The sequence below is a fragment of the Dreissena polymorpha genome, chromosome 16, assembly GCF_020536995.1.
Source record: "Dreissena polymorpha isolate Duluth1 chromosome 16, UMN_Dpol_1.0, whole genome shotgun sequence".
NCBI lineage: Eukaryota > Metazoa > Mollusca > Bivalvia > Myida > Dreissenidae > Dreissena > Dreissena polymorpha.
In genome coordinates this window covers 26,582,986-26,605,253 of record NC_068370.1, presented here as the reverse complement: position 1 = coordinate 26,605,253, position 22,268 = coordinate 26,582,986, and the positions used below count along the sequence as shown (strand labels likewise).

At 40.5% G+C, this 22,268-nt stretch overlaps 1 protein-coding gene across 1 annotated transcript in view; it reads right to left on the bottom strand.

Annotated features, from left to right (window-relative positions):
• The window catches only part of LOC127862413 (multiple PDZ domain protein-like), a 248,781-nt gene that overhangs the window by 98,468 nt on the left and 128,045 nt on the right, over positions 1-22,268 (bottom strand). Inside the window, exons 22-28 of the mRNA XM_052401512.1 lie at positions 21,598-21,754; positions 12,965-12,988; positions 11,664-11,868; positions 10,305-10,406; positions 4,649-4,823; positions 3,906-4,008; positions 766-893 (exon numbers count right to left, since the gene is read on the bottom strand). Of these exons, the coding sequence (XP_052257472.1) occupies positions 766-893; positions 3,906-4,008; positions 4,649-4,823; positions 10,305-10,406; positions 11,664-11,868; positions 12,965-12,988; positions 21,598-21,754 (894 nt within the window). The remainder of the gene's footprint in view (positions 1-765; positions 894-3,905; positions 4,009-4,648; positions 4,824-10,304; positions 10,407-11,663; positions 11,869-12,964; positions 12,989-21,597; positions 21,755-22,268) is intronic.

Below are 22,268 nucleotides of genomic sequence, written 5' to 3'. Positions count from 1 at the left end.
GCCAATATAATATCCATTTTTTTCCTTCGGAAAACCTGGTTAAAAAAACAAGCAAATTCGTTAAATTGAGGATTAGCATACAGTTATCATTTATGTCTTGACTTTCTGTGCAACACTTGCGAGTGCAATGACTATATCGACATTTAAGATGTATTGTCCCATTGATGACGTCATTTAACTTCCGTATTGCGGGCTGTGGTGATTTTTTTTAAATAATCGTTTTTGTGATTTATGACTTTAAACTAGAATAAAATATGTACATTCTGGGTATCAGATTGTTTGTTTTGTTGAACCTGATTCATGTTGATAGAAATAGTTGACTTTATTGCAAGTTCCACGTAACTCCAAACATTGACTAATATAAGAACTTCCTGTTGACTATGATATAAAAAAATATATCAGGCAACGTTATATCAGGCAGATATCAATTCGGTGGTATGATAAAAGAGACTTAATGCATGTGCGTAAAGTATCATCACAGATTAGCCTGTGTAGTCTGGGCTTATCATGGATGAAACTTTCCGTTTCAATCTATAAAAAAAATCAAATATACTCTCTTCTAAACAAAAATCCAGTTTAAAAGAAAGTATTACTCTGATTGGTCTGTGCAGACCCCACAGGCTAATCAGGGACTACACTTTGCGCATATGCCTAAAGCTCCATTTTCCCAAAGTGCAGCTTAAATAATAACTGTCCCAGTAAGTAAAGTGCATTTAATTACCACTTTAAGGATCTTGTAACTAGTGAGAGAAATGCATGTATTACTTTAAGGATCTTGTCTCCGGTCTTGAGGGTTCCATTGCGGCCGGCTGGACTGTCCTCAAGCACGTGTTTGATGAAGATTCCTGAGATCATGTGCTCCTCAGTCATGTGGAACATGTCCACACGGCCACCTGCAGAAGGATCCAGCAATCATGACTGTCAGTTTAATATAAACTACAAACATACTAATATGTCAAATAAACTATGAACAATTATTGCAATCAGTAGTATCTGTAGAAAAATTGTTATGAATGCCTACTATTTTCAACTGTTGTGTATATTTATGTGAAGTACTCCATGAAAGGCATGATTTTTCTAAGCCTAAGTTTGAGTCCAACCAGGGCACTTAAAAAAAAAAGAGTATTGCTGTTTGAGATAATCTCTAAGGAAAGTGGGATAACGTTTGTTTCAATATGTGTCTCTATTTCTGAGTTATACTGTAAATATGTCCCTCTAAATTTCATCAATAATGTAAACAAGAGGGCCTGAAAGGCCCAAAGTCGCTCACCTGAGATAATAAAATATTATTGGGACAAATCTTCTGACCAAGTTTCATGAAATTAGGAAAATAAATGTGGACTATAGTGTTAACAAGGTTTTACTAAACCCATATTAGGAAAAATGCCCCGCCCCCTGGCAGCCATGTTTTTCTACCAACAGGCATCATTTTCAAACTCGTCCAAGATATTATTAGGATGAATCTTCTGACCAAGTTTCATGAAGATCAGACAATAAATGTGACCTCTAGAGTGTTTACAAGATTTTACAATAGCCATATATAGCCATATTAGGAAAAATGCCCCGCCCCTTGACAGCCATGTTTTTCAAGCAAAGGTTACCATTTTCAAACTCATTCAAGATATCATTGGGACCAATATTCTGACCAAGTTTCATGAAAATCGGAAAATAAATGTGTACTCTAGAGTGTTAACAAGGTTTTACTAACCCCATATAAGGAAAATGCCCCCCCCCCCTGGCAGCCATGTTTTTCAACCAACTGGCATCATTTTCAAACTCGTCCAAGATATTATTGGGATGAATCTTCTGACCAAGTTTCATGAAGATCAGACAATAAATGTGGCCTCTAGAGTGTTAACAAGATTTTACTATAGCCATATATAGCCATATAAGGAAAAATGCCCTGCCCCTTGGCAGCCAAGTTTTTCAAGCAAATGTAACCATTTTCGAACTCAACCGTCATATCCAGAAAACACATGTTCTGATCAAATTTCATGACAATTGGACCAAAAAAAGAGTGTTCACATGTTTTCACTATATACATATAGAGAAAACTGCCCCGCCCCCTGGCGGCCATGTTTTTTCACCGATCTGGAGCATTTTCGAACTCGTCCGAAATATCAATAAAAACCAATGTTTCCACCAAGTTTCATGATGATTGGGCAAAAATTGTGACTTCTAGCGAGTTCACAAGGTTTCTCTATAGCCATATAAGGAATACTGCCCTGCCCCCTGGCCACCATGTTTTTCAACGGACCGGAACCATTTTTGAAATCAACCAACATATCATTTAGACAAACATTTTGACAAAGTTACATGAAGATTTAGCATCAAATGTGACTTCTACAGTGTTCACAAGTTTTTTCTTTTTTTGACCTAGTGACCTAGTTTTTGACCCAGCATGACCCAGTTTTGAACTCAGTCGAGGTATAAATGGGACAAATGTTCTACCAAGTTTCATGAAGATCGGACAATAAATGTGGCCTCTAGAGTGTTCACAAGGCAAAATGTTGACAATGGACGAAGCACAACGGACGACTGACGACGGACGAAAGGCGAGCACAAAAGCTCATCATGAGCACGTTGTGCTCAGGTAAGCTAAAAATTCAAACTGTCATGCTTAGTAAAATCACTTCAGACAAAAATTACAATTCAAGGGAGAGCATTCACCCACAAAACTGATTTCCAGGGTTTTGTCTGGTTCCCTGTTTATCTCTACAATATAATGGAGAGCATTACCCACAAAAAGGATTCCCAGGTTTTTTCCTGGTTCCCTGTACAGTTCTAACAAGAGCTGTCTCCATCAGAAGACATATGCCCCCAAAAAGCGCTTTTTCGAAACCTAAACATGGACCCTAAGTTTAAGGTCAAGGTCAAAGGGGTCAAAATTTGTGCGCATATGGAAAGGCCTTGTTCATATACACATGCATACAAAATATGAATGTTACATCTGAAGCAACGTAGAAGAAATGCAATTTTTTGATGATTCAAGGGCCGTAACTCAGAAGTGCCTGGGTAAATTTGGCTGATTATGAAACATAATCTAAATTGTATTGCCTAACACATGTTTATGAACTTTGGTGATAATCCGATGACAATTTCTGGAGTTATTGAGCAGAAACGAGAAAAAACTCAATTTTTCGATCATTCAAGGGCGGTCACTCAGGAGTGTCTAAGTTAATTTGGCTGATTATCAAACTTGACCTATATCTTATGACTTTACACATTTTCATGAAGTGTGGCGAAGATCCTATGACATTTGCTCGAGTTATCAAGCGGAAACAAGAAAAAAAACTATTTTACGATGATTCAAGTGCTGTAACTCAGGAGTGTCTGGATCAATTTTGCCGATTATAAAACTTGGACTAGATGTTATTGCCTCACACATTTTCATGAAGTTTGGTGAAGATCTGATGACAATTGCTCGAGTTATTGAGCAGAAACGAGAAAAAAAAATTTTTACAATAATTCAAGGGCCGTAACTCAAGAGTGTCTGGGTCAATATGGTCGATTATTAAACTTGACTTAAATGTTATTGCCTTACACAGTTTCATTAAGTTTGGTGAAGATCTTATTACAATTGCTCGAGTTATTGAGCGGATACGAGAAAAAATCCAATTGTACGATGATTCAAGGGCCGTAACTCAAGAGTGTCTGAGTCAATTTTGCCGATTATCGAACTTGACCTAGATGTTGTTGCATTACATATTTTCATGAAGTTTGGTGAAGATCTGATGACAATTGCTTGACCTATTGAGCTAAACTAATCCGGACGGAAAAGACTAACTAACTGACTAACTGACTAACTGACTGACTAACGGACTAACTGACTAACGGACAATGCGATTTTTATATGCCCCCAGAACCTATGTTCTGGGGGAATACAAAGAGGGGACAGCACTCACCCACAATACTGATTCCCAGGGTTTTGCCTGGTTCTCTGTACAGCTCAACAAGCCTGGGCGGTCCCCATGTCTGGTTCCCAGCAACAACAATGGTCTCCTTAGCCTGAAACAGATGTTCAGAGATAATAAATTGTATGGAAAACTAGAGATTTTTTCACAAAATAACTAATAACCCCACATGGCTTTGCCAGCTATTTCTTAGGGCTAATAACTGTGCAATGTGCGAATCACTTGCATGCCTACACTTAATTGTCAGGAGATGTTTCAATTTTCAATATAATAGATTGAGAATGTGGAAGTAGTTTGCTTCAAAAACTTTTCATTTTTATGGGAACAAACTGACTGTAATCTTATTACAAACCATTTCTAAGTCTGATATCCCATCTAGGGCTTTGTCTGCTATTCCATATAGAACTTGGTCTAAACCACATATGAATATATATATATATATATATATAGGAATGTATTTAAGAAGTTTGCATATACAGAATTTGTTCATATCAGACTTGCTTGGGGAAACAAGGTTTAATGAATCTGCTTGAAGTGTCATCCCAGATTAGACTGTGCGACACTTTTTGCTTTTATTGTGTTTTTTGTTGAAAGGAAATCTAGTTTCTGTCGAAAGTGTAGTCCCTGATAAGCCTGTGCAATCTGCACCAACTAATCTGGGACAACACTTTACACACATGCATGAAGCTTTGTTTTCCTAGGGCACGGCACATCTAATTTGTTTTGTACTATACCTTTGTAGGGGTCGTCTTAAGGCTCTCGCTACTAGGGGTCTGGTCTTCCTGAATGGGTGAGGTCTTCTGGGTGGGTGACATGGGTGTCTTGCGGGGCGAGGCAAGTGGGGACGAGGGGTTGCTCCCGTCGGATGCACTACTTGAGGCTCGTTTTGTTATTGGGCTAAGAGTTGACCTGAAAGTACACGGCCTATTTGAGCATTGTTTTCAAAAAAACAGGGATTCATGCATGTGCAGAAAGCATTGTGGGAAAACTGGACTCAATACTTGTGAGTAAAGTGTCGTCAAGATTAGCCTGTGCAGTCCACCAAGGCTAATCAGGGATGACAGCTTCTGCTTTTGTTGCATTTTTGTTTAAAGGAGGTCTTTCCTGAGGGAAAATCCTGTTTAGGCGGAAAGTATTGTCCCTGATAAGCACGTGCAGTCTGCACAGGCTTTTCTCCGACAACACTTTATGTGCATGCATTAAGCCCAGTTTTTTCCCCAAAATGCTCTTGTATGCATTATTTTTCATTACAATAACTAATTGTGTTAAAAATTATTTTAGGTCTTCAGATTTAACTACATTGTTTTCTGAGAAGTGTCAATAGAAATGTATAACACATGTACCAACATTTATATCAAAATCGCCACTGATTTATGTCATTAAATTGCCTTCTGTACTTTGAATAACAACTGTCGCACAGTTGCGTAGTGGACAAAGTTTTCGTCTAGCCATTAAGAGGTCCCTGGAGCCGGGTATCATGCTCAAGATCTTTCCTGAAGACACCAAGTACTAGTTCTACCCAGGAAACTGACTTAAGAGTGGCTCTTTAAGCTAAAAGCTTAATTCAATAGGTTTAAACTTAATTTCAACAGTAGCAAACATAGCCACATGCTTGAAAAGTAAACTAGAGCTTTGTCACAGACGTGACGAATACCCCCACATGCCACATTGACACATAATATTTTGCATGTCGTCTTCACAAAAAACAGCAGACACCATGCTCAACTTTTAAAATGCACTTAGTGACCCATTGACCTAGTTTTTGACCCAGAAAGGCCCATGTTCTAACTTGGCCTTAAGATCATTTCCATAAAACTTCTGAACAAGTTTGGTGAAGATCTGATGTAAACTACTTGAATTAGAGAGCGTACACCATGCTGAATGTTAAAAAACGCAATAAGTGACCCCCTGACCTAGTTTTAGGCCCGGAATGGCCCATGTTCAAACCTGTCCTAGAGATCATTTAGATAAAACTTGTGACCAAGTTTGGTGAGGATTGGATGAAAACTACTTGAATTAGAGAGCGGACAACATGGTGAGGTTTAAAACGCAATAAGATACCCTGTGACCTAGTTTTTGACCCGGCATGACCCATATTCAAACTTGACCTAGACATCATCTAGATACAATTTCTGACAAAGTTTGAGGAAGATAGGATGAAAACTACTTGAATTAGAGAGCAGACAACATTGTGATGTTTAAAACGCACTAAGTGACCCGTGACCTTGCTATTGATCCGGCATGACCCATATTCAAACTTGCCCTAGACATTATCAAGATACAAAATCTGACCAATTTTGGTGAAGATTGGATAAAAACTACTTGAATTAGAGAGTGGACAACATGGTGAGGTTTAAAACACACTAAGTGACCCCGTGACCTAGTTTTTGACCCGGCATGGCCCAGGTTCGAACTTGACCTACACATCATCTAGTTACAACTTCTGACCAAGTGTGGCGAAGATCGGATTTAAACTACTTGAATTAGAGAGCGGACACCATACTCAATGTGTAAAACGTACTAAGTGACCCTGTGACCTAGTTTTTGATCTGGCATGGCCCATGTTCGAACTTGGCCTTCAGATCATCTAGATAAAACTTCTGACCAAGTTTGGTGAAGATCAGATGAAAACTACTTGAATAAGAGAGCGGACACCATGCTGAATGTTAAAAAACGCACTTAGTGACCCTGTGACCTAGTGTTTGACCCGGCAAGGCCCATGTTCGAACTTGGCCTTAAGATCATCTAGATACAACTTCTGACCAAGTTTGGTGAAGATCAGAGGAAAACGACTTGAATTAGAGAGCGGACAACATGCTGAATGTTTAAAACCCACTAAGTGACCCCGTGACCTAGTTTTTGACCTGGCAAGGCCCATGTTCGAACTTGGCCTAGATATCATGTAGTTACAACTTCTGACCAAGTTTGGTGAAGATCGGATAAAAACTACTTGAATTAGAGAGAGGACTCCTTATACGGACCGACAGACAGACCGACAGACCGACCGACCGACAAGTTCACTCCTATATACCCCCCTAAATTTCTTTTGTGGTGGTATAAATAAAATTGCAGAAAAAAAAACTAACACATGAAATCTTAATCAGCACACAACATTGATTCTGACAGTACAAAACATTTACATACAATATGACTGAGCAGACATTTACACACTACCAATTAACCCTTTACCACTTAGATACATATTTAAACACATTTGTAGTCCCTCAGACAGTTAAATTTAATTTAAGACCTTTCTTACTAGATTTCAAATTTTAAAGGCTTCATTTCCAGCCCTTAGTTACTAATGAGCAGCAAACAGCATAAAACCTGAACAGACTGGGAGTTATTCTCAGGCTGTTCTGGTCTTATGCTGTTTGCACATAGCCATTTTCAGTTTGCTTCTGAATGGGAAAGGGTTAATTATTAAAAAATAAAAAGTAAGTTGCTTAATTTTTCATGAATTGAAATAATACCATAACAAAAGCAGAAAAACATTTCAAAACAAAAATACCATTAAAACTGCTGGATATTACACAATGAGCTAAGGAAGAATAGTCCCAAGTCTCACTCTGGGACAATGGGGCTTAATGCATGTGTGTTAACCCTTTCAGCGCTGGAACCAAATTTTTAAGGCATTTGCAAACAGTTTGGATCCAGATGAGACGCCACAGAACGTGGCGTCTCATCAGGATCCAAACTGTTTGCTATTCTGATAGTATTCTTTGAAAAAAAAATCGAAGAAAATGCTAATTTTAGAAATTCAGCGGACGACGTTTTAGCAGAAGACAAATTTCCCAGCATGCAAATGGTTAAGTGTCTTCCCTGATTATCCTTTGCAGTGGGACAGGCTAATCAGGGACAACACTTTTTGCTTTTATTGTATTTGTTGTTTAAAGTCAATTCTAAGCAAAAATCCGGTTTAGAATAAAAGTGTCATCCCTGATTAGCCTCTTCAGACTGCACAGGCTTATCTGGTAAGACACTTTAAGCACATACCTTGAGCCCAATTTTACAAGTAGGAAGCTTAATTTGAACTAAAGCTTTGTCACAAATGTGTCTAATACCAAACCCCTTTCTTTGTCACCTATGTTCATGGGCACATAAATCAGGCGAGTGAAAAAACTTGGGCATGGTGAGTTTTTTTCACTTCATTTTGATGACATATTATTTAAGTTTCAATTAGGACACTTGGAAACTGTGAAAGTAGTTCAGTCAACAAACATAAACAATTGTATGCTTTGGCCATGCGTAATTGCTAAGTTCATGTGCGAAAAACAAAATCGCAATAAGCACTAGCCTATAAAAATTACTTTCAGAAATCGTGTGAGGACAACAAAACTGCAATACAAGAGGGCCTGAAAGGCCCAAAGTTGCTCACCTGAGATAACAAGATATTATTGGGACAAATCTTCTGACCAAGTTTCATGAAGATCGGAAAATAAATGTGGCCACTAGAGAGTTAACAAGGTTTTACTATAGCCATATAAGGAAAAATGCCCCGCGCCCTGGCAGCCATGTTTTTCAACCAACCAGCATCATTTTCGAACTCGTCCAAGATATTTTTGGGATGAATCTTCTGACCAAATTTCATGAAGATCAGACAATAAATGTGGCCTCTAGAATGTTAACAAAATTTTACTAAAGCCATATAAGGAAAAATGCCCCGCCCCTTGGCAGCCATGTTTTTCAAGCAAACGTACCCATTTTCGAACTCATCCAAAATATTATTAAGAACAACCTTCTGACTACATTTCATGAAGATTGGAAATAAATGTGGCCTCTACAGAGTTAACAAGGCAAATGTTGATGCCGCACAACGCACAACGGACAACGTACGACGCATGACGGACGACGGACAAAAGGCGATCACAAAAGCTCACCATGAGCACATTGTGCTCAGGTGAGCTAAAAAACAATACATAACGACCATAGATACTTATACGGACTAAGGTAAAAGGCATCAAGGCGTACACGTAGCTTGGTGCAAACAGCTAGCTTACCGATAATACTTTGGGAATATCCTAGATGTAGAACAAAACATGACAACATCAGCAACACCATTATCATCCTTAGGTATGGAACAATCCATGGCTTGCTTAGATGATGTCAAAATGAGGGGAGATATGTTGTAAATGAGACGTCAGGGGCCAAGTGATAGAAATATAGGTGAAGCCAAATACACATGTTTTGCATTATACCCTTCAGTGAATAATTTTGAAAATTTCCATAAAGATTGGCCACATAATTTTGAGAATATGACATAACTTTACTTAAATAGTTAATGATATTGTAGCGTCTGCCTGCTTGAATGGATTTAAATTTGCATTCTTAAGAAGCAAACTGTAACGAGTGTATCATTCAGACTTATCAACTTGCTTTGTTTTCTCATTGCTATGTTGGTGTTATGTTGCTTTTTAACATTACCGTTGAAAAGAGTTACAATCACTATACTATACTATTTATTTATTTTGACTGATAATAAATGAAACAACATATGTACTATTGTTCTATTTTATTTTACTTCTTTGTATAAAATGTTTGATTAATTTTTTATGGAAAGTACAGGAAATTTAATGAAAATTCTCTTTATGCCAGTCAGGGTTCATGTCACTACAAAGATAAAATTTATTTGAATTAAGCCAAACCTATTATTTACTAACATGCTTTACTTTCAAAGTTTAAAGACATAGTTGCTTCCTTAATTTACCTTTCAAATGTTAGAAATCATATTCAAATACTTGATTACCTAAATGCTAATTGTGTTACAACAACACAGCATCCAAAACATGGCCACTAGGGAAAACATTGGATATTACAAAATTTCACCCACACAAAAAAGCCTACAATAACCATACAATGTATAGAAGCAGCCCTCTGAGAAATTTAATGAAGGTGTGTTCAGTGTCCTACGAAAATAGTGGAAAGTGTCTTCCCTGATTAGCCTGTGCAAGCTGCACAGGCTAGTCGAGGACAACACTTACCGCAAATGCATTAAGAGCAATTTTCCCAAAACAAGGTTCATATATTGGAACATCCTAACAAAGTAAGCTTTGCCTGAAAACCTTCATATACAATGGGTTTTAACCCTTTACCACTTAGATACATATTTAACCCTTTACCACTTAGATACGTATTTAACCCTTTACCACTTAGAAACATATTTAACCCTTTACCACTTAGATACATATTTAACCCTTAACCACTTAGATACATATTTAACCCTTTACCACTTAGATACATATTTAACCCTTTACCACTTAGATACGTATTTAACATATATTACTCACAGGCTGTACTGGTTTTATGCTGTGTGCACATAGCAATTTTCATTTTGCTTCTATATGGGAAAGGGTTAAGTGCATTTTGACCTCCGTTTAACAGAGTACTTACTTTGGTGAAGTCATCATCTTGGGCGAGTTGGGACTCTCCGGCGGTCGCTTGGCAACCATTGCTAGGTGAGCTGCACCATCGGCGGCGCTCACATAGGTGATGCTTGAAGAAACAATACATTGCTAAGCTATAAAATTGGGTTTCATGCATGTGTGTAAAGTGTCGTCCTAGAAAGGGAAAACACTTCCCGCTTAAACTGGATTTTCGTTTAGAAAGAAAAATACCATGTTATTCCTGATTGGCCTGCGAGGACTGCACAGGCTTATCTGGGTCGACACTTAATGCACATGCATTAAACCCCATTTTCACAGAATGAGGCTGATATGTTATATTATAAAAGTTTTAAGGCTGCTTTTTTAAAACTAATAATCCAAGTGTTACTTTTGCCGTAACCAGTTGAAAAAAGCATAATGTTTTACACTTAGTGCAGTATGAAGATGTTTGTAACTGGAACACAAGGAATTTTTTTAATATTGTATTTGGTAAAAGTTTTCTGATGTTTGCCTTTAGAGCAATTGTACGTTTCATCGCTACTCAAGGTTGATCAAAACAAATGGTCAAGACACTAGTTTTAGAAGTTTTTATAGACGTTATTATTTTTGTACTTGTGAATCTTGCACTTTGTATGTCAATAAAAAAAGGTTGAATCTGGATTGCTCTTTGCTTCTTGTCCACAACCAAAATATATATTAACAAGGGACAAAATTGTCACAAAACCAGGTTTTCATTGTGAAAAAAAAATCTGATAAAGGGAGAAAACTCAAACTGAACTTTTGAAATGAACAAACAAAATTAACCCCCTTTGTAAGTTTGTTTAAAAAAAAATAATCTATTTTTAGTCGTGGCGACCTTGACATTGGAGATATTGACAAGATTCTTTCGTGCGACACACCATACCATGATGGTGAACAAATGTGCCAAATGATTTTAAAATCTCACAATGAATGACATAGTTATGGCCAGGACAAGCTCATTTATGGCCATTTTTGACCTTTGAACTCAAAGTGTGACCTTGACCTTGGAGATATCGACGTAATTATTTCGCGCGACACACCGTCCAATGATGGTGAACAAATGTGCCAAATGATTTTAAAATCTGACAATGAACGACATAGTTATGGCCCGGACAAGCTTGTTCCGCCAGCCCGCCAGCCAGCCCGCCAGCCAGCCCGCCCGCATTCGCCAATCTAATAACCAGTTTTTTCCTTCGGAAAACCTGGTTAAAAATTTACATCACCATTGCTGAAAGTTCTATTCCTGCACTTTCCCAGAAAAGAAACTCAAAGTTGTGTAAATAAGCCTTTCAATTTCACCAGAATAGACCTATTAAACATCACCATGCAAACACCCCCCATCTACCTGATATCTGTATTGTTCATGAGAGACATCCGCCGCAGTATCACGCGAGCCTGAGCATTGGTAATCCGACGCATGCTTTCGTTGTTGATCGACATGATATAATCGCCCACCTTAATCTTCCCGTCCTTAAAGACTGCCCCACTCTTAGTGAGAGTCTTCACCACACAACCGTTGAAACCTTTGTCCGTTGCTTCCACTGTCATACCTGAGATATTAGCAAAAAAAACTAGTTAGAACATTTTGTGTGAAAATACAAAAAACTCCCAAATTATTTTTGTTGTTCTTTTTGTGCAATTCTCAAACCTGTAATATCAGTTTACCTTCAATCCTTCTGAAATAAAGTATGTCTTTAAACTATATAAAAAATCTATGCTTCTGAGGAAATTAATTTCCTACATGATAAAAACATAGCATTTATTGCATCTTTATAAAGAACTTATCAAACTGATCAAAAGTTTACATATCTGCTTTACAGCTTGACTGGTGTAGATCCTATATTACTAGCATCACATTCTGCTCAAATATAACCATGCAATTACCGGTGGAATTATAATGTACATACATGTATAATCTTTCTAACCTTTAACCCCTTATATACATATTTTGACGTATTTGCAGTCACTTAAAGTTAAATTAAAGATCTTTTTTATTAGATAAAAGTTTTAAAGGCTTCATTTCTAAGCCCTAGATACTGATGAGTAGCAAACAGCATAAAACCTGAACAGACTAAAAGGCTGTCCTGGTTTTATGCTTTTTGCACATAGCCATTTACACTTTTCTTCTGAGTGGGAAAGGGTTAATTGAATATCAGGGAAAGGTGGAAGGGGCAATATGTGTAGGTCAATAATTGTATATATATTTTTTTTTAATATTGTGCGGGGATTGTAAGATGTTTAAAGCTTAAGCCAATATTGTCTTTGTATCTTTGTGAGTCATTACATTTCTTTCTGCGCCTTTGGGGGTCTTCTGGTGTTATTGCATGTCTATGTGCATTTTTGTGGGTCTTTGCATATCTTTGGATCATTTCATGTCGGTGTGCGTTTTTGCGTGTGTTAGCATGTCTTTATGAGTCTTTTGGTGTCTTGGTGCAACTGGGCAGTATACAGGAGAATATATGCAAATACAAACTATTTTACTTAAAGACACATAACCATAAACAGTATATATGAAGCATTGGAACAGAGAAGTATGCATACTAGTGATGGATTCTGGACACAAGAAACCATAAACAGTATATATAAAGCATTGGAACAGAGAAGTATGCATACTAGTGATGGATTCTGGACACGAGATTGGCTTACCAAGAAAATCCATTCTAATAATTCCTACAATAAGCATGAAATGACATACATAGGAAATATTCAGCAGCGAAATGGCCATATAGGAATGGTAAGCAATGAAAGCACAAACAAGAGCATTAGCATTTGCAAGAGAAAACACTTAAATATTGCTGTGTGCCAGGAACAATGGACATATTGATTTTATGTTGTTTCGTATTATGCCGTACTGTTTAGGCAATTGGTCACTTGCAATAAATAAAGGACCACGAACGTGTGTATAATAGGAAAGCAATACTGCTGAAAAAACTGGAGTAACACTTCTTTATGTATATAACACTTGGCAGCTGCTTGAAAATAAACATATAAAGCATGATGTAAAATGTTGCACTTAAACAAATTCATTTCATTATACAGCAATAATTAATGTTGCATAGAATTGGACGTCAGTTCCTTTATAAAACAAGAGCACCGCCTTGCGGGTGCAGACCGCTCATCTATTTTCTTTTTAAAGGTGAAGGGACTCTCATTTTCAATCACAAAGGAGGGAGGAGTGGAGTGAAGAGGGGTGTATAGTGTGGGGTTGTGGACATTTATTACATTATCTTCCAAAAAAGCGAAAAAAAAAAAAAAAAAAATCGGGGGGGGGGGGGGGGGGGGGGGGGTATAGTGTGAGGGTGTGGTGATAATTTGTGAGATGATCTTAAAAAAAAAAAAAAAAAAAAAAAAAAATCAAAAAAAAAATTTGGGGGGGGGGGTGGGGGGGGTGGGGTGGGGGTATAGTGTGAGGGTGTGGTGGTCATTTGTGAGATGATCTTATAAAAAAAAAAAAAAAAAAAAAAAATTAGGGGGGGGGGGGAGGGGGGGGAGGGGGGGGGAGGGCACGGGGGATGGTTTGGGTGAAGTCTATTGTGGTATGTCAGGTAAGAGTAGTTTCATCAAAGTATCAATCAAATCTAATCATAAATAAAGAAGTTATGGCAATTTTAGCAAAATTTAATAATTTGACCTTGAGAGTCAAGGTCATTCAAAGGTCAAAGTAAAATTCAAGTTGCCAGGTACAGTAACCTCATGATAGCATGTAAGTATTTGAAGTTTGAAAGCAATAGCCTTGATACTTCGAGTGGATCGAAACACAAAATTTAACCATATATTAAAAGTTACTAAGTCAAAAAAGGGCCATAATTCCGTAACAATGACAACCAGAGTTATGCAACTTGTCCTTTTACTGTACCCTTATGATAGTTTGTGAGTGTTCCAAGTATGAAAGCAATATCTATGATACTTTAGGGGTAAAGTGACCAAAACATAAATCTTAACCAAATTTTCAATTTTCTAAGTATAAAGGGCCCATAATTCCGTCCAAATGCCAGTCAGAGTTACATAACTTTGCCTGCACCGTCCCCTTATGATAGTTCATAAATCTTGCAAGTATGAAAGCAATAGCTTTGATACTGTAGGAATAAAGTGGACCTAAACACAAAACTTAATCAAATTTTCAATTTTCTAAGTATAAAAAGGGCACATAATTCTGTCAAAATGCCAGTCAGAGTTACATTACTTTGCCTGCACAGTCCCCTTATGATAGTTAGTAAGTGTTGCAAGTATGAAAGCAATAGCTTTGATGCTTAAGGAATAAAATGGACCTAAACACAAAACTTAACCAAAATTGTCAATTTTCTAAGTATAAAAAGGGCACATAATTCTGTCAAAATGCATGCCAGAGTTATCTAACTTTGCCTGCCCAGTCCCCTCATGATAGTAAGTAAGTGTACCAAGTTTGAATGCAATAGCATTGATACTTACTGAGAAAAGTGGAACTAAACGCAAAACTTAACCAAAATTTGCAATTTTTTAAGTACAAAAAGGGCACATAATTCTGTCAAAATGCACGCCAGAGTTATCTAACTTTGCCTGCCTAGTCCCCTCATGATAGTAAGTAAGTGTACCAAGTTTGAATGCAATAGCATTGATACTTTCTGAGAAAAGTGGACCTAAACGCAAAACTTAACCGGACGCCGACGCCAACGCCAACGCCAACGCCAACGCCGACGCCAAGGTGATGACAATAGCTCATAATTTTTTTTCAAAAAATAGATGAGCTAATAAGTAAAACAAATTTTTCTAGTAAAATTCATTTTAATTAGTAATTACTTACCTGATATCATATGCTTACTTATTCCGATAGGATCGTAATTTATCCGGAATTTTTCGTCCGAGGAATCCCACACTTTTCAGAAACCCGTCTAGTAGGACAGAGCGGTAACATAGTGCCGTGTAGCCGCACAACCAAAACGGGACATTACCCAGAATCCACTCATATTCCAATAAAAAATATGAAATATTAGACGAAGAGCGGGGTGGGAGGTGGGACTTACCGATATCAGGTAAGTAATTACTAATTAAAATAAATTTTACTAGAAAAATTTGTTTTAATAGCTTAATTACGTTACCTGATATCATATGCTGAATTTGCAGCTGAGGCGGGAAGGTTCGCGAAAATCTCCCCATCACAGTGGAACCCATATCTCGGGTTCTCAGCTAATCTTCGTTATTACGGTACTAACTTAATTCACGGATAAGCGTAATATGCCTATGCCGTAGAAGATACTACCGTTTGTGCAACCACAAGGGGGCCCAACAAATACAAGTTGTCCTGTTGGCACTCCAGAGAACGAAGATAAAAAGATGAAAAAGTAGTCTGATTCCTCCAGAAAGCAGCTTGAAGCACGTCAGAGAGTGGGGTATGATTAATATATGCCCACGAAGCCGACATTGCTCGTAATTCCTGCGGTCTAATCTTATAAAGGGATGAATCCCTTGAAGAAAGAGAAGAGTAAGCCCTTTTTATAGTCGAGGCTACCCAACGGGAAATAGAAGCCGCAGACACATCGCCCCCCCTTTTAAGGGAATGAAGAGTCTCTTACGAGAACCTCGAATAGACTTAACTCTACTAAGATAGAACTTCAAAGACCTGACAGGGCAGAGGAGTCTATCTTCATCTTCATTACCACAAGTTCTAGAAAGACTTGGGACCTTGAAGGGTTTAGAAGCCATAGAGGGGAGTTGATTTTTAGCAAGGAATCCTGGCTGACACAACAAGGTGACAGAGCCATCCGAGGAATCAAAACGAAGATGGCTTTCTTCGATAGAAAGAGCATGAATTTCACTTCTACGTTTGGATGAAGCCATGGTAAGAAGGAAAACGGTCTTCCAGGTTAGGAACTGTAAAGAAGCCTGATTAAGGGGTTCATAGGGAGCTTTAATAAGTGATCCAAGAACACAAGCCAAATCCCATTTGGGGGTAAGAGAACGAGACACAGGACGTTTAAGTTCCATTGCTCGGATCAGTTCCGAAATGGCTGGGTCAGCACAGACTTGTGATGACTTACGAAAAGCCAAGGTATGCGAAAGCACAGATTTGTATCCTTTGATGGAGCTAAGAGAAAGTTTCTTATCATCAAAGAGATAGATTAGAAAATCCGCTATGCGTCTAGCAGAGGGATTGAGGGGATCAATTTTCCCTCGAACACACCAATTAGAGAAGAGTTTCCATCGAGCATCATAGACTGCTCTGGTGGACTTTCTCCTTGCAGAGGCAACGAGCGTTGAAGCCCTGACAGAAAAGCGTTTCTTATGCAGGGATTGCCTAATAACGGCCAGACGTATAAGTGGAACATGTCTGGAGCCATGTGAAGTCTGCCTCTCTGAGATAGGAGATCTGACCTGTGCGGGAGTTCTCTGGGAAATTCGCACAGGAGACCGAGAAGGTCGTTGAACCAGGATCTCCTGGGCCACCAAGGGGCTATCAGGAGGATCCGGCAAGAGCTCACCCTGATTTTCCCTAAGATTTGGGGAATTAGAATGGGTGGGGGATAAGCGTAAGCGTCCAGTTGATCCCAATCAAACGAAAGCGCGTCTACCGCCCACTCTGCTGGTTTGTACACTGGACTCACATACAGAGGAAGTCTGTGGTTGTCTCTGGTCGCAAACAGGTCGACCAGTGGATAACCGAATGTGAGGAATATCTGATTGGCCACTTCCTGATTAAGTGTCCACTCCGATGGAAGTAACTGGTGTTTGCGAGACAAACCGTCCGCCAGGGCGTTGAGAGGACCTGGTATGTGTTTTGGACAAGAGAGAGACGTTTAGGCTCTTGCAAAGAACAAGTAATTTCATTGTTTCCAGATACAGGGAGTGAGAGTGTGTCCCGCCCGGTTTCTGGATGTAAGCCACGACTGATGTGTTGTCTGTCGATACCATCACACAGGAGTCCCGAAGATGTGATTGGAATTGAGAAACAGCTAGAAAGACTGCTCGCATTTCGAGATGTGCAGGAGAGACTCCTGAGGAGACCACAATCCTGATAATGTCAGGCTGCGGGGTTCCAGGTGAGTGCCCCAACCTTCCATGCTCGCATCCGTTATGAGATGTAAAGACGGTTGCGGGGAAAGAAGCGGTACTCCTGCCAATAGGGTCTCCTCGTCTAGCCACCATTGAAGGTGGGGGACTATGGACGGAAGGATGGGAATCTGTGTAAGCAGATTGTCTGGAGACCATTTCCATCGAGCTGAGAGATAGTGCTGAAGAGGACGTAGGAAGAGACGTCCCAACTGCACGAAGTCTGCTACAGAGCTCAGGATACCGATGAGTGAGAGGAAATCTTGAGCTGTGATATGAGATTGGGACAGCACCCATCTGACCTTCAAAAGGAGGTCTGATATACGTTGCGGTGAGACCCTGACCCGATTGATGTGGGTCAGAAAATTCATTCCCACGAATATGAAATCCTGAGAGGGAATGAGGTCTGACTTGGCTACATTGAGAAGGAGTCCTAAAGAGAGGAGCTCCTTCCAAGAGAACTCTAGGTGTAGCAGAAGCAGTTGACGATCGAGCTGGTGTAAGAGCCAATCGTCGAAATACTGAAGCAGTTGAACCCCGTGTAATCGGAGGTGTGCGCTCACTGTGGCCATGAGTTTGGTGAAAACTCGTGGAGCCGTGGCCAATCCAAAGGGCATCGCCCGAAACTGGTAGACCTGGCCTCGAAAGGAGAAGCGCAGGTACTTCCGGTAGTTGGGATGGATAGGAACATGGAAGTATGCATCTTCCAGGTCCAAGGAAACCCCCCATTGCATGGGTTTGATGGAGCGCCGAATGAAGGCAGGAGTCTCCATCTTGAAAGTAGGTTTGACTAGAAACGTGTTGAACACTTTTAAGTCTATGACTGGTCTCCAGGAGCCGCTTTTCTTTTGAACAAGGAAAAGGCGACTGTAAAATCCTGGAGAATAAGGGTCGTGAACCCTTTCTACCGCCTGTTTTTCCAGGAGTCCGAGAATGGAGTCTGGAAGTTGTGGATGCGGAGATACCAGATCTATTGGGACGCGAGAGAGTGGGGGCCTTTTTTCGAATTGAAAAGTGAGGCCTTGTGTAACAAGAGAATGAACCCACGCGTCCAAAGTTATTTGGAGCCATCGATTTGCGAAGTGCATAAGTCTGGCCCCGACTGGTACCTCCGGCATCAGAGGTTGTGGCGGTAGAAAGGGGTATGACCTAGGGCTGACCTTTAAGAGGTCCTTCCTTGCCGGAAGAAGGATTAAATGACTTCTTGTCCGCATTGGGTTTGCCCTAACTCCAATTTTGTTTTACAGAAGGCTTCCGATAGGAAGTTGTTATTTTCTGAAAAGGAGGCCTATTTGTAGGCTGACGTGGAGCAGACGGACGCTTAGTAGGGAAACTGTCCCTTTTAGCGTTCTTGGCCTGTGGGGCTCCTGGGGTTTTTGAAGCAGGGCGCTTAAAAACCACAGGCTGCTGGCCAGAGTTGCTCCTAGCTAAGGAGGCATGTATCTGATCTTCACGATCAGCAGTAAGTGCCGACTGTATCCTCCCTCGGACAAAAGAGACTCTGCTGTTAGTGGAGCAGTTCGAAGGGAGTTTACGCCTGTTTCCAAAAGGAAATTATTGGGCAAGGAAGAGAGGATGAGGTCTCTTCGAAGCCTTAACATCTCAGACATAGACGACGCAGCATTGTGAGATAAACACTGCGTAGTACGTGAAAGATGTATCAACAAGGCCCGGAGCTCCTCTGGGATTGAATCAGAGCGCTCCCAAACCAAGTCTAAGGCTGTGGCTGCCATGAGATCTAGCTGGTTAGCCAGACCTATGGAACGGCGTTCTCTCAGCTCGCAATTTTCCAACAGGGAAAGAGGGACTGATGTATGGGTAGATGATGAAGGCATTGTAAGTGACAGCTTACTAATGTCAGCATTAGGAACCGGAAATTTGGAAAGGTCCAAACCGGTAGCAGGGTCGGGTACCGGGGCCTTATAACTTTTCCCGCCGTCCATCTGTTTAGGCTCCGTCAGCTTCTTTGGGGCTTTCCATGGAGATGGCGATGGCTTATTGGCTGGTTCAAGTGACTGGAAAACAGCCATTGTGGAAGAGCCAATAGGAAGGCGTAGATCCACTCGGGAAGTAGCCTTACTTATCCTGCCGGGCTCTCGTCTGCGTGCTACCTGTTCTGTAACGGTAACCGCAGATCCTGTGAGAGACAAGGAAGGGCGGGGGCAGAAGTCCTCATCTAAGGTATTGAACATAAGTTCGTATTCCTGATTGATGGAGGCCAAATAATAAAGTTCGGCCTCATTAGACTCCGAACCCGCCTCAATCGAACCATCTGCGGGAGCATTGGATAGATTGAAACCGGTGGATAGAGGAGAAGGAATAATAGATTCATTCGCTTCTATCATGAGAGAATCGTTTTCCGGCACCATCAAAGATATAGCTGGTGAGTTAGGTCTCTCAGAGATCAAGTCAGCAGACTCACTTTGAATACCGGAGGTCGCTGGTAAAGGATCAGTCGAAAAAGGGACAAAGATTCCCGGCGACTGTTGGATCCACAAAGTATTGGGATTTGATGGTGTAGCGGCAGCCCGGGGTATACTTCTATGCAATGTGGAAGAGACCCGTGGGGCTGAAAACGCAGCCGAAGTGGTTAGATTAACCCCTGTACCTTGAGCCTGATATGTATGCAAACTAGTGTTTGAATACAAATTATGCTCAGTGGTTGTAGGAACGGCTGAAGTGTGTGTTGAGGCCAAAATAGAGGCCGACACACGTGGAAGGGTGTCAATAGATTCCTCAGAGAAGGATCGACTAGGGGACCTAGGAGTCCGAGAGCGCCTAATAGAGGAAGGTCTATGTCCCTTATCCCCGCGACGCCGAGACACTGTTCGGCGGCGCTGGGAAAGATGTTTCCTGATCGAACGTCTCCCCGAGCGCTGGCGTGATCGCTCTTTACGAGGCAATCTACGCCGAGAAACACTCGGTGAGCGTGAACGACGTCCCCTCCGATAATAATGAGGGCTATTTGAAGTAGACGATGAGTCATAAGACGACGAGCCCGAGGTGGAGGAGTAGCCGGAAACATCAGACACTACACGTTTACGTCTGTGACTCACAGTAGAAACGCGGCTGCGTCTACCTTTGTGGAGTACTGACAAGGTAGTGTCAACATCTACGGTGACCGGAACGGTCTGTGGCACAGACCGAAACCCAGTGACCGGATCGGTCATTACATGACCGGTGACCGGACCGGTCAATGACCGGTGACCGGTTGACCGGACCGGTCACAGCCTGACCGGTGACCGGACCAGTCAATGACCGATGACCGGACCGGTCATAGCATGACCGGTGACCGGACCGGTCAATGTTGACCGGTGACCGGTGAAGTCTCCGGACCGGTCAACTGGTCATTCCCGATGAATGGACCGGGCAAATTTTGTCCGGTGTCGTCACGGGGTAGGGACCGATGCCTGGCAGCTACTGGTGGCATATGGTCAAGATCGTGTGGTGAAAAGTCCCGACACATGGAACTTTTCCTATGTTGATCTGATGCCGAGTCATTCAACTGGTCATTCCCGATGAACGGACCGGGCAAATTTTGTCCGGTGTCGTCACGGGGTAGGGACCGATGCCTGGCAGCTACTGGTGGAGTATGGTCAAGATCATGTGGTGAAAAGTCCCGACACACGGAACTTTCCCTACTTTGATCTGAACTATTCTTGTTGCGTCCACGACTCTTGAAGGGTCGACGCTTAATGGCCCAGGTATCTGCAGACCAATGCTCACAGAAAGGGCAGCAGTTATCCTGGGTACATCCTGCACATGACAGGCAGCTACCATGGTTGTCCCATGCTGCCTTTGTGTGTCCACATGAGCCACGTGTTTGAGGCATATTTTGCCTTGAACAAATAAACAAATACACAAAACAATTACAGAAATACACGGATATATATACGGAGAATGTTTTAACGCAATACAAAAACTTCTCTATTCTGTTAAACAGAAGAATCCAGCGAAACAGAAGCAACAATTAAGTAAACAACAAAATGTCGGCCTTTGTATATCGCCATCCGGAATAAGAGTGAATTCTGGGTAATGTCCCGTTTTGGTTGTGCGGCTACACGGCACTATGTGACCGCTCTGTCCTACTAGATGGGTTTCTGAAAAGTGTGGGATTCCTCAGACGAAAAAATCCGGATAAATTACGATCCTATCGGAATAAGTAAGCATATGATATCAGGTAACGTAATTAAGCTATTAAAATTTTGCTGAAAAAACACATAAAAAACACGAACAAAAAACCATCACATCTGTACCAAGGTTATTCTGAGATCTCTTCAGTAAGACACGCTTCTCGAGGGAGATGGGAAATGCTTCAGGTCCTGATAAGGATCGCGCCAGGCCGGGAGAGCTTAGTGGGGACATGCCCGGCGAAGCAGTGCGCGACGTAGAGGAAGATGATGCTGACGCAGCCTGTAATAGTTATCATAAAGGGCTAAAATTATGCATTTTATGCCTACAATTGTGCAAGAGATTCTTTTCACCATTTTAAGAATATAACCTATACTTTTGGAATTTGGGAATTTTAGCCTTCATTTAATATAAAGATTGTAATACGTATTAATGTTTTATCAATATCAGTTAAAAAATTACAGATACAAAAAATTCCTGAACAAAAATATTAGTAAAATGGCACTGAATACATATTTTTGTAAACATCAATTGGAAATTTTAGGAGTAAATTTTATAAAATGATATTTTGGGGGAGGGGGGGATTTGGGAATATGAATAAACAACGGCTGTAAAATCATGCAAAAGAAGCCCTGTAAAAATATGACTTTTACTGGAAAAAAAGTGGGCTCAATGCACTCGTAAAGTGTTGTACCAGAATAGCCAGTGCAGCCTGCACAGGCTAATCAAGGATAACACTTTATGCTTTTATGGAATTTTTTGTTGAAAGGATATTTCTTCTAAAAATAAATCTAGC